This window comes from Podarcis cretensis (assembly GCF_951804945.1).
Source record: "Podarcis cretensis genome assembly, chromosome: 14".
Classification (NCBI taxonomy): Eukaryota; Metazoa; Chordata; class Lepidosauria; order Squamata; family Lacertidae; genus Podarcis; species Podarcis cretensis.
Window position 1 is genome coordinate 786,764 of NC_137183.1, and position 12,806 is coordinate 799,569.

General features: G+C 47.3%; 1 protein-coding gene across 2 annotated transcripts in view; it reads right to left on the bottom strand.

Annotated features, from left to right (window-relative positions):
* Positions 1 to 2,778: 2,778 nt before the first annotated feature.
* The window catches only part of SNX33 (sorting nexin 33), a 48,029-nt gene continuing 38,001 nt past the window's right edge, over positions 2,779 to 12,806 (bottom strand). The window contains exon 2 of one of the 2 annotated variants that reach the window (XM_079953324.1): positions 2,779 to 2,990. In XM_079953324.1, coding sequence (XP_079809450.1) covers positions 2,794 to 2,990 — 197 coding nt within the window. In that variant the 3' untranslated portion in view covers positions 2,779 to 2,793. Of the gene's footprint in view, positions 2,991 to 8,956; positions 10,045 to 12,806 lie in introns of those variants that run through there. The other variant, XM_079953322.1, reaches the window with a different exon arrangement.

A 12,806-nucleotide genomic window follows, 5' to 3' on the forward strand; every position in this document is an offset into this window, starting at 1 on the left:
GTGAGTAAACTACTTTTATATTGACTTTAATAAGATTGTCGTGTCTATTCTTTTTAAGAGGGACAAGAAGGGATCTTACAAGGAATCTTATTTAGAGAGGCTCAGACAAGCCTGCAACAAGCTAACTGCTGTGCAAATTTAAAAAGGGGGAATGTTTAAACTCTGCTAAGATATAGAAATAGCTAACACAAGTTAGGAAGGATATCATTAAACAATATATCCTCTCTTGCCTCCCTGAACATTCCCACAAAGCCATGGGGACTTTTCAGCTCTCTCCTGCTATGTCAGCTTTATTGAATTATTAACAGACCCATTACATCTGTTACTGGAGAAGGAAGGCGGGGGGGGGGGGAGAGAAAGTTCCAGGGTTAAAAATTAGAGTGGTGCAAACAAAAATAGCCTTTAGTTTGCCTTTCAGTTTAGCTAACTTCTGGGACCTGGAGATCATGATGCAAGAAATAACTAACGCCTTCCCAAATGCAGTGTGGAATCCAAGGACTGCAAAGCTCTTGAACCCAGCCATGTAGGCATAACCCATTTTTCCATAAAGCACAATTGCTGAAAAATGCCGTAAGATGCAACCACCACCCCTTCCTTCCCTTCCCTTCCTTCCTTCCTTCCTTTCCTGCATTGCTTAGTCATTGCAGCACAGCATGAACTTACGGGGGGTGGGGGGGAATCAAACACATACTTCAAAGCCAGGCCACAAAGAACAGGGAGGAATGTTAAATGGAAGCAGGCTTGCTCAGTGCTCTGCGTTTATTACCCCCTCCCCTCCCCTTACAAAAAATACAGTGTCTGTTGGCAGCAGGTGTCCCATTCCTGGCGATGTCTGGGTGGCATTTCATTTGGGATCTTGGGCCTGAGCTGGTTTTCAGCTGGATTTTGGCAGCATGGGAGAGCCTTTCCTCCAGTGTTAAGGCATGGAATATGGCGGCAGCGGCTGGCAACTGTTGTAGCTGGCAGGGAAAGCACGGAGTCCTCAGAGGCAGGTTTTACTCCAGCCGCATGATGGCATCAGGAGCCATCTGAGCAATCTCATTGCTGTGCCAGCCACTCCTTGAAAGCCCTGCCAGGCTGAGAGGGGGGAGTGAAGTGGGTTCAGGGTTGAAATGTAAAAAACAAAACAAAAAACAGGAAGGTGAGGGAACAGATAGGCTATTTTTCTACCACAGGCTGACACAATATCAGTTTGTGAAGAATTTATATTTCATATATGCACAATACTAGCTGCTGGAAACCACAGGAGGAGAGAGGGCTGCTCTTGTGCTCGAATCTTGCTTGCAGGTTTCCCACAAGCATCTGGTTGGCCACTGAGAAAAGAGGAGACTGGACTAGATGGATCTAGCAGGCTATTCTTCTGCTGCCAGGTTCAAGAAGGTAGTTCCCTTTTCCTTCCCATTACAGAGACCAAAACAAAAACACCCACCCACACCCCGAAGTTAAACCTTGCCAGGAATTCCCTATTAAAATGCCATTTCTGGGCAGCCTTGGTATGCTCAGAAGCCACCCTACATAAGAGGAAACCCACATACAGCTCCACAGACATATGGCTACACTTGTGCATACAGACCATGTCTCACTCACAAGGGGTATTTTTTAAAAATTGCACATTGCTGCAAATATGTGGAGAACTGAATTTAAGATTACAAAATGAGAAAGTGAGGGAACTAACAGTCCAACTCCCATCATTCCTGCCCACTGGCTAGGACCAGCCACCCATGAGGCAAGCTGTGGTGACTCCTCAGGTGACAGGATCCACATGGGTAGCAGATCCTGATGCAGAGGTTTACTTTCCCCTTGTTTCTGATCTGCCCTCACTCCTTCTTCCAGGGGGGAGACGGCATTTTGTGGTTTGCCTCAGGTGCCAAAATGTCTTGGGCTGGTTCTGCCATTGGCTGGGGCTGGTGCTAGCTGGGTCCAAGAACATCTAACAGACATGAAACCCCCCCCCCCAACCGACCCAATACTTACCAGGACCAGATTAACTGCCTTCTGCCCTCAGGTGGATGGAGGATCCTGTCTCACTGCCAGTGTTAAGTAAGACCCAACTACCCAATCCACTCAGTTTCAGGACCTGAAATGGGAACATGCCCCACAGAACTTGGCTGGAAAACTGCACTGCAAAATTTGGAAACTTTCTCAGGGTGGTTGTGTTTTGGTTTACGTATTGTTTTGGAAAACACAATTTTGGCAGGTTCACTTTCAAAAGTGAACGTAATTTAATTTCTCCCTCCTCCCTTGTTGTAGTCCAACAATGTCCAGAGGGCTCCACATTCCCCACTCAAGGACTCCACAGGAACCTCCATGGAAAAGCCCAGCTCTGCTTGGGACTTGTCTTGCAGCAAAGCGACAGCCTCCGGCAGTAGAAAAGCAAGATTGATTATAATGTGCTGGTCCAGGGGGGAGATTACCGCGGGGCGAGGTCCAGGACCTGAGTCGAGGGTTGGCAGACAGTCCTCCACAGCAAGGAGCCGGGCAAGGACAGGAACTCTGGGGGAACAGGACTGGGTGCTGGCTGAAACAGCTCTTCAATGACGTTGCTCCTGCAAGCTGGGACCGAGCTGACTGGCCTTTATCATCTCTGAGGCCAGGGGCGGTCCCGGCCCCCAGGTGACCCGCCTCTCCTGGCCTTAAGGCGAGCACTCCTCCTGGGAGAAACCAGTTCCCTCCGCCTCTCTGCCCTGAGCCTCTGCAGCTCAGGAGAGGCCGGTGGGTTACTGGACCCAGGGGAAGACTCACTTTCCCCTGACAGGGCTGGGAGAGGAGCACCTGCAGGCAATGGGTCCTCAATCACCCCAGGAGCCAGAGTGGATTCATCTGGTGCCTGCTCCTGAGGATCCGGCACAGGTGCAGGCGCTTCAGGATCAAGGCCCTGCCCCAGCTCAGCCGGCCCTGGAGGCGGAACTCCTGTGTAGGCTGGGATTCTTCCGGTTCAGCCTCTGAATCGGATTCCCAGGCCATCACAGATAAGGTGGAGGGAAGCAGACCTGATAAGGAAGAGACCAGGAGGAATACGGTCAGGCAGCAGAGCAGCTGGTGGAACCCCATTGTTCATGGGTCTTTTTAAAATAAAATAAAATATGCCAATAGGAAACATCTCTTTGTGACCTGCATGACACTGGAAGACCATCGCAAACTGCAGGGACACTGGTGACCCTTTCCCAGGAAGACTTGGGGGGAGGCCCATGGTCCAGTGGCAGAGCATCTGCTTTGTGCAAAGGCCACAAATTCAATCCCAGACATCTCAGAGAGATGTAGGAGCAGCTGGACATAGAGAATAGGGCTATTTTTTCATGGACACGAATCACCCCAGTCTCAGATAAGCCAGCAGGTGCAATGTTAACTAAGCCAGTTGCTATGGCAACAGCCCAGTGCCCTCTATAGATGATTAAGGGATATCAGCTCAGCAGTCTGGGCTCTTGAGCTCATTGGCCAGTCAGTGAGTCTCTCTGTGAGTCGGCGTCTGCGCTACGTCTTGAAGCTGGAGCAACAGGGAGACCACAGGAGGGGAGAGGGCTGCTCTTGTGCTCAAATCCCGCTTGCAGGTTTCCTTGGGGGCATCCGGTTGGCCACTGTGAGAACAGGAGGCTGGACCAGCTGGACCCCTTTGGCCAGATCCAGCAGATGCTCTGCTTTGGTTCTTAAGAGAAGGTCTCCAGAGCTGCATCTCTTATGTTTAACTTTCTTTCACTAGCAGCAGCAGCAGCAGCAGCAGCAGCAGCAGCAGCAGCGGGAAAATAGGCTTCCTCCTGCTTGCCTCTCCTTGCAAGCAACAGGGGAGGGAAGGGGTGTTTGATTCCCTGAGACTCGGTCAGAAAGGAAGAATGTGATCTGAAGGGAGGGAGCTGGAGGACAGGCAGACTCGGAACGTCTGGTTCCAACATGTGGCGCAAACAAGTTGTTAAGCCCTCTTGCACAACAACAGCATGGAGTCTGTAAGCAAATCCAACACATTCCCACTTCCTAACCTGATGCCTCTGGGAAGCCTGTCAGGGCAAAGGCCCTCTTCACCTGAGGTCCCCACAGACTGGTATCCAGAGCCTGCTCCCTCTGTGTGCTGGAAGATTCAGGACAGAAAAAAGAATTTTTTCTGTGCACAGTGCAGAGTTAAACCATGGAACTCACTCCCACTAAATGCAGTAGAGGATTAGACAAATTCATGGAGATTTCTGAGTTGGGGTTGAACAAAATGACTCTCGGCTTCCCTTCCAATTCTATCTGGTTGGCCACTGTGGGAACAGGATGCTGGACTAGAAGGGTCCCACTGGCCTGATCCAGCAGGCTCCTCTTACATTACTAGGTGCTTATGTTATTTAAATCTGGAGGTAGCATTTAGCCACAATGACTAAATAAGGCTATCAGGCCACTGATAGCCTTATTATTTACTTATTTGTACTCTGTATTAATTGTATCAACTATTAATCCCACTCTTAAGCCCCAAAATGCTCCCACAGCGACTTACACGTTGCTTTATTATTAATGCTCCTTACCCTCAGGCTTAATTTTAAAAAAACACACACACACACAAGAAAATAACACATCACAGAAGGAAAATGGACTAGGAGGATGGAGAACAAATCACAGACTTTGGAGTTGGAAGGGACTTCCAAGGCTCATCTAGTCCAACCCCCTGTAGTGCAAGAATCTCAGCTAAAGAATTCCTGGCAGATGACCATCCAACCTCTCCTTAAAAACCTCTAGTGAAGGAGAGTTCTTCCTGATGTTTGGTCAGGAAGCCATCCTACTCTTCGGAGCAGCAGAAAACAAGCATGCTCCATCATCCATATGACAGCTGTTCAGATATATGAAGGTGCCTATAATAGCACCTCCATGAATTTTTCTAATCTTTCCTTAAATGAAGTTGCTAAGTTCCCATGGTTGGGATTCTAGAGATTGCCCCCCCCAATCACCCTCACAAGCTGGCACCTCTAGTGAAGCAGCCACTGTCCCTCACATCCTCCGGCCTCTGGCCAGCCCTATAGCTTCAATCTGAGTTGTGGATATTTTTGGATATAGTATTTTTTGATATGGATTGAAACGAGAGTAGCAGAGGACTTTTAAAGAATGTTTAGAGAATGCTCCCCACTTTACATGCTTTCACTTTTGCACAGGGGGCCAGAAACGTAACCCCCACATAAGTGGGAAGTCGTCTGTAGTCTATTGCCAGAGCAACACCTGCTCTTCTGCTCTTAGATGCCACCTCTGCAGGGAGCTAACCATGGTCCTGTTCTCCTGCAAACTACCCTGGACTCCATCAAAGCTTGTCCTCTGCAAACTCCAACCTGGAGCAGGTCAACCTCTCTGGAGCGAGACTGTGTGTGTGTTGCTTGGTGAAATTGCAGCAGTGGTTGTCGTGTTGTAGTCAGGGGTAGGTGATGCTTCAGTGCTCTGCATCTCTCTCTTTCCAGGGTTAGCAGAGCTGGAATATATGGGGCAACTTGCATGCCCCCCCCCGATGTTGCTGGATGTTGCTCCCATTGGCCCCGACCACTGGTCACACTTGCTGGGGCTGTTGGAAGTTGTAGCTCAACAACACCAGAGGGCCGCAAGTTCCACCTCTGTGAATGAAGCTTAGTGAATCCCAGCTCAAAATCCCAGCCATCATGTCAGAAACTGGGTCTGATGATATGGAGGACAGGGAAGGGAACATAATCAGAGATGGCTGCCCGCCTTCCAGCTGGCAGGGTTAAAATATGAGGTGGAGCTGTCAAGTTCCTCATAGCTACTTAGTTATGCAGCGGGTGAAGGGGACGTTGCCAGGGTCCTGCCCTGCTGCTGCTAGCAAAAATCCACTGAGAAATCCATCCCCCCTGGAAACACACACTTCTGTAAGGGACGCTATATTGGAAGACTGGTTGGATCAGGGCAGTAGAACTCTGGCCCTCCAGATATTATCATTAATGTCATCATCATTATTTATTAAATTTGTATACCGCCCTTCATCTGAAGATCACAGGGTGGTTCACAACATAAACATATGAAACAAAAACACAGAATACCCTGTATACCCATCGTGTTGTTGGACTCCCATCATTCCTGACCATTGCCCATGCTGGCTCAGACTTGAGGATCCTGGAGACCAACATCATCCTATACCAGGGATGGGGTGGGGGTTCAGATTGAGGGTCACACTGCCTTCTGGACAACTTTCCAGGGGCCACATGCCAGGCAAAAGTAGCAGAGCAACCCAGGAACATTTGTGAGGGATGATGGGTGTTGCATTGCAGGAACATCCAAAGAGCCGTGGGCAGTGGCAGACCTTGGGGTCTCAAATTTCAGTGGTGCCGTGTGTGTGATGCCAAAATTTGGCACCCCGGCCTCTAGTCTTCCATTCTACATCATAATTGTGGCCCCATGAGATTCTGTGTCCAGTGCAACTGAACCTAAATCTGCCTCTGCCAGAGGCTGCCCATCACTGTCTTAGAATCCAAAGTGTGCAATCAAAGTGTGCGAGACGATCTGAGGTTTGTTTGCTGGCTTAAGTGTCTAGTTCTCATGATTACAGAAGTTTGAAACTCTTCTTTCGGAATGGGCTAAATGATCTGAAACAGGAGCACAAGTAGAAGGAAGCTTGTTGTTCCAGAGGCCTCATGCGTCAGAGGTCTAGGCATAAGCACTGTGCCAGGGCTGTGTGGTATTTTGACTGGGACAGGAAATTCATGTTGCAGAACTGGTGCACATTGGGTCTGCCTGGTTTATGAAAATGACATGGAAATCACAATGCTGACATAAGAACATCGGTAAGCAAATTACTTGTTGCTTCTCTGCATTTTTCAGCAGCAGGAGTTACTGACTCAAGGCTTAAAACAACATTCTGGTACCGCGAGAAACTCTGGAGTAAGTCCAAGCCAGGCCTGGTTTCCTTTCTATGCTGTAATTTATTCTCAATATTTCCCTGAGAAAACAAAGCCCACGCACCAGGCCAATCTATCAGCCAGCAAGTGTTGACAGTAACTAACTCCACTAACTTTGACATCCTCCCAATCAGCCAAGGAAAGGCGCCTGCCTGGAAGCAATTTATACCTACGGACGTGGACATCCACCCCTCTTCTCAGAATCCTGTCTTGTAGGCACAATTGTGAAGTAGATTTGAATAACAAGAGGTCACGCTCCACCCATAGCTCTTTGCTCCTGTCATTGCTCCCTTTCCTGCATTCGCCCACTCCCACCCCAATCCACTGCTTCCCAATCCACTGCAGCGAGGAAGGTGAATCTCTGGTTCATCGGCTGGGTGTGACTGCAGGGCACCCCTATCTGGCCGGAGGCCTCCCATCACTGCTGCCAAATCCTTTCCATTCTGAAATCTCTTCATGTCAAGTCCAGGCTTGCTAATCAAGGTTGACACAGACATACCTATCTGCCTCTAAAGTATTTGCAAATATGTCCTCTTTCCCCCCCATCCCTCTCTGCCCCTCCCACTTTCTTACTGACCACACCTGCTCAGAATACACATTTGGGGAGGATTCAGATGCTGCAACAGCTTCTGCAAGGGTGAGAAAACACACACTTGAATATGCATGACTATGCTTGGTGAGCCACAGGAAATGCAAAAGGTGGTTACAGGAGTACCATCTCACCTGGCAATAAAGCACATGCTCTGCATGCAGAGCCCCAGGTTCAATCATTTGCAGTTAGAACAGGGGTGGCTAATCTGCAGCCTTCCAGTAACTGCTGAATTACAATTCCTGTCATCCCTGGTCATGCTGGCTGGGACTGATGGATTTGAGTCCAAGCACATCTGGATAGCGAACCTGTGACTCTCAAATCCATCAGCCCCAGGCACTGTCAAGGCCAAAGGCTCTCCGAGTTAGATGGCTCTCAAGTGGGACAGCTGGAAATGACCATTCTTGAATGAGAATATACGAAATGGCCTTATACCAAGTCAGGCCATTGGTCTATCTAGCTCAATATTGTCAACACTGATTGGCAGCAGCTCTCCAGGGTTTCTGACAGGAGGCATCCTTGGTCCAACCTGGAGATGCTGGAGATTGAACCTGGCACCTTGGACAGGCAAGGCAGACACTCCACCACGGAGCTACTGCCCTTATGGAGACCCTACCAATCAGAGTCCACAATACTGGGCCACAGGGACCAAAAGCCTTTCTCATTACAAGGCATTTCAGTATGTCCAAGTGCCTCTTAGAAGCTGTAGAATGTGCATTGATGACATGGGGGCAGGGAGAGGCATGCATGGTGTTCGGCTGAAGCTCAGATCAGACTGTGTGTCTCCAGCTCATTTCATGCTCTCAGGAACCCTGAAAAAGTTCACAGAATCATAGAATTATACAGAGTTGGAAGGGAATCAAAGGGTCATGTAATCCCTGTGCATCAATGTGCATGCTTTGATGCGGGTGGGGAACTTATCTGACACATGGGATTCTCCCCAGCCCCGCCCCCTTCTTAGCCCCCCCCCCCTTCCTGCATGTATTGCATCCTGGAACTCCCATGTTGCCTCCTACTTCTTTGGGTGGAGGATAAAAGAGGAGTGTGTAGAAACCAGCCTCATGTTTCCTCTGCCCACTGTTGCCTTTGGCTCTGCCCACCCCTGAAATGTGGCCCTCGGGAGCTTGTCCAGAATGGGCTTAACATCCCGAGTTCAGGGAGTGCGTTATGATCTTCAAGATGTCAAGAGCGAGTCTCGTCCCCAGGCTATGAGCAAAGGCTCCTCAGCCAGGGCTTGTGCTGGTTGCATTTCCAGCCACAGGCTGGCAGCTCCTGGGAAGTGAGGGGGAAGAGCAGGATAGAAATAGGGGCCACCCACCCTTTCATATCACTAGCCTGAGTACAAAGAGTCAAATGGGATTCCCCCCCCTGTGCAGCCTCCCTCTGCCAAGGCAATGCAACATGTCAACATGTCTGAGCCTTTTTCAGACCATCCTTTGCCCCAGTTCACCATAAACAAAAGCTCCTGCACCCATTTTTAAAAACTAATTAATGACGATACAACAGACCCTTTGAATTTTGCCCCAAAATACACTTTAAGTAACAAACCAAGCAGAACATAAAAATTGTGGTTCCCAAGTATTGTTTTGATTTTAGAATACAAAAATTAATAATCCTGTAGTTATCTCTGTGGACAGTTTAGAAAAAAAATACAAAGGTGCTGATACCTTGTGTGTTTGTGTGATTTCCCAAAAAGATCCATTCTGTTGCACCAAAATTTACATTCCAATCCCTCTGCCTTTAAAAAAAACCACTTATTTAAGCTCACCACAACCGATCTAGAAAGTACTGTTGTGATAAGCAGCAAACAACCCTGATCTCATTCACCAATTCAGTGGGGAACTGGGCACAATTAGGATGAGAAAACTCTAGAAGATCAAGCCTGAGAAGCAGCAGAAAACAAATAATAAACTCTAAGATGACAAAAGTTCTGTTTCCAATTCGTCTACAAAACATATTTTCTCACTTCCTCTGTAAACAATGCAGATTGGGAAGCCAGCAAACCCTGAGCAGAGGAAGACAGGATGGTGTGTTCGCTGGAATGCCGTTTTGCCTCTCCGTTCAGTTCGGATGAAGAGAGAAGCTACAACATGGAGTTGGGTTGCTGATGCTGCAAGCTTCCCTTTTTGATTGTGTGCATACTGAGGGGCCTTGAAGGCACCCAAGTCCACCTAGCAATGAGGCCTCCACCTCACCTTCCCATTCCTAAACCCCCTTAAAAGTACAAGCCTGGCTGTATGGTAGGAAGGCACACTTCTCATGCCCAGATGTACTCTTGTCCAGGCACAGAGGAAAATGCAAGCCCAGCTCATCCTCCTGCCAGGCAAATGAGAGCCAGGAGGTACTAGAGGCTGTCATACATCCGCAAGGTCTTCTCCAGCTGCTGACTGACTCTCTGGTAGAAGATGATCTGTTGCTTGAGGTATGACTGCATCATCCTCTTGAAGTCCAAGATGCGCCTCTCGTGGAAATGGTTCATCTCCGCCTGCAAGGCAAAGCCCACCACGCGGCAGCGCTTGCGGATCCCATCTGCCTCCTCCTGGTCCATCTTCCCCTCGTCGCTCATCCTCTGGCTCTCCTTCACCTTGGCAAAGGCACCTGCCCGGGGGGGAGCGGGGCAGAGAGAGACAGCAGGCAAAGGCAACACCATTAGATGGAGGGTACCCCACTCATAATCCTCGGTCTCCCCTTTTAAAAGGCACCATTTGCTTTGGATGTGATTTTATGAATGCACAGTTGTTTTAAACCAGTTCCCAACTTCATTTTGGGCGACCCCCCCCACCCCTTTGGTTCATCCCCAGTGCCCCCTATCAAACCCTATAAAAGCATCATTCAAAATAGCAGTTTGCATGACCCACTAAGGAAGATATTAACACAGTAAAATTCAGACCAGTAACAATTAATTGCACATTTATTCAAAATCAAATTAAAGCTATTTAGTTTAATTAATTCAACAAAACTGATGAACACCCAGGCCCAAGGGAAACCTGAGGTTTACAGAAGCAGAAATGAGAACACAGTCTGAAAACAGTCCAATGAGGACTGAGCACGCTCAGTGGCTGCAGAATAAACTGGGTATTAATCCCTCTATCAGCGTTTCTCAAATTTGGGTCCCCAACTGTTGTTGGACGACAACTCTCATCATCTCCTACCACTGGTCCTGCTAGCTAGGGATGATGGGAGTTGTAGTCCAGCAACAGCTGGGGACCCAAGGTTGAGAAACACCGCAAGTGGATACCTGGCACATTTTTATCAGGGCCAATGAGAGCGGGGTGTGGGGACCTGGTACAATTTTCTGGTGCCTGACTGTCTGGCATGTTTTATGTAATTCTCAACAGAATATACAGTTAATGTCCAATGCATGCACAATCCTGAGTAACATTCTTGTAAACTTGTGCTGTGAACCAAGCATTTTCAACTCTATACAGATATTTGATTCTGCATTTTGACAGTGTGACAGCCCAGACACATCTTACTATGCACAGTTGCATTTGTATGTTTTTCTAAGTGAACACTGTGCAAATGCAACAAAGTTGTATAGTGCACATTGTGTTGTGTTACATGTACAAGTTTAACATTTAAAGTATAAGGTTTGTTTGACTACCATCATGGGGGTGTTGATATTATTGATATTAGTCATTAGGATCTTAATATTCTCAACAAGTACAAATATTATCATATCTATTCTTAACATAAAAATAAAATTGCACATTTATTTTATAGCCTTGTAAAATAAAAATAAAAATTAGCCATTCCGCCCTTGCTGAGGGGCCCATTTTTTATTTTATTTTTTACTGGTGCCTAAACCTGCTCTCAGTCGTCCTGATTCTTATTTTATGCTAATGCAAACCATTTCAGTTCTACCTAACCATCTCAAATAAACTGTCTCACATTCCAAGGTAGTAATGATTACCACAATATTTACCATGGTCTTAACAGGTCAGGGTTTCTTGTTGGCTTAAGTTAATTTTGGAACCAGAAGGTTGCAAAAAGACTGCTCTGTGTTCTGATCTTGCTTTGACTTCTTGACTTCCTTATATCTTCCTTAAAATCACTGTCCCCCTTCTCCAAGCTAAGCATGATGCAATCTAGTTCTTAAGTGTGGAAATAAATAATTAAAAGTGCAGTTTGACCTCAAGCAAGACAGACTGGGAAAATCAGAGAGGGGCCACATTTGGATTGTCATATCAATAACCTTTGATATAAACAAGCTTTGTGCATTTGCCCACGCAAGCAAAAAAGCCAGGAAGCTACAGTTAACTATAGTTTCCTGTTGCACCTAAACTAGAAAACTGTGGTTGATCTAAAGTTTACTAACAGTGGAATCCTATATGTGGTCTGCTCAAACATATCTTTTCTGTAAACTGCTTTTTTTGTTTTTTTACAATCAAGCAGTTAATTAATTAATTAATCTCCTAGCTAGCTAGGAGAAGTGGGGTGAGCATGCCAATATATTTTCTAGTATTTCTTTAAGCACACACAGCCCAGAAATATCACCAGATATATGGAAATGGATGAAGCTCTTACAGGAAACATCTCTCATGCTCTCTTTTGGGGTATATTAAAGAAGCAGTTCCAGCATGAGATAGGGAGATGGTTCTTTATTTGCTCAGATTACCATGACTTATAACTGGGGGGAGACTCAACCACCAAGCTTGGAAGGCTGGCTAACATCAATGCCACCCGAGTGAAAAGGACTATTGGTCTAAGACAAGGCCAAGAACAAGGCTGGCCCTACCATTAGACAGAATGAGAATCTGGGGGCCGTAGCCATCTCCATTTTCCCAGGGTCTCCTCAAGTAGCTTGCTCTGGGGCCCCTAAGCAAGTCTGCAACCCTCAGGTACAGTGGAAGATGTTGCCCCATAATCACAAATAAAATTTAACTGCTGGTCTCGTAAGAAGATGCATGCAGAAGGAGAGGAAGGCACCATCTTATCCTTTGCTTCAGGCAACAAAATGTCTTGGGCCAGCCCCCTAGCAAGCAAGAGGCATCCCGTTAGCCACTAGGGACTTCAGCAGGACTCTCCTCGTGTTCGCAAGATTCTGAATCTATAAAGAATGAAGCCAAGAGTCCTCACTATCCAGCTGCCACCTCACGCTAATGCAAATGAAGAAATAACCCAGTTTTTGGCAATAAATAATTTAGATGGACTGTCTAATACACGAGGCAGGCACAGGGGACTGCCTTCTGCTCTCGCTGCTGCACAGTGGCCACCCTTCGGACTTACTCAGGCATAAAACCGCATCTTCTGGGCACAAAAAGAAGGGATAGCATTGGAAGAGTGCAGAAACCAGGCCACCTGCTGTCATTTGCAATGTACTCCCCATCTATAATTGATTGGGTTTTGTACTTTCTCAC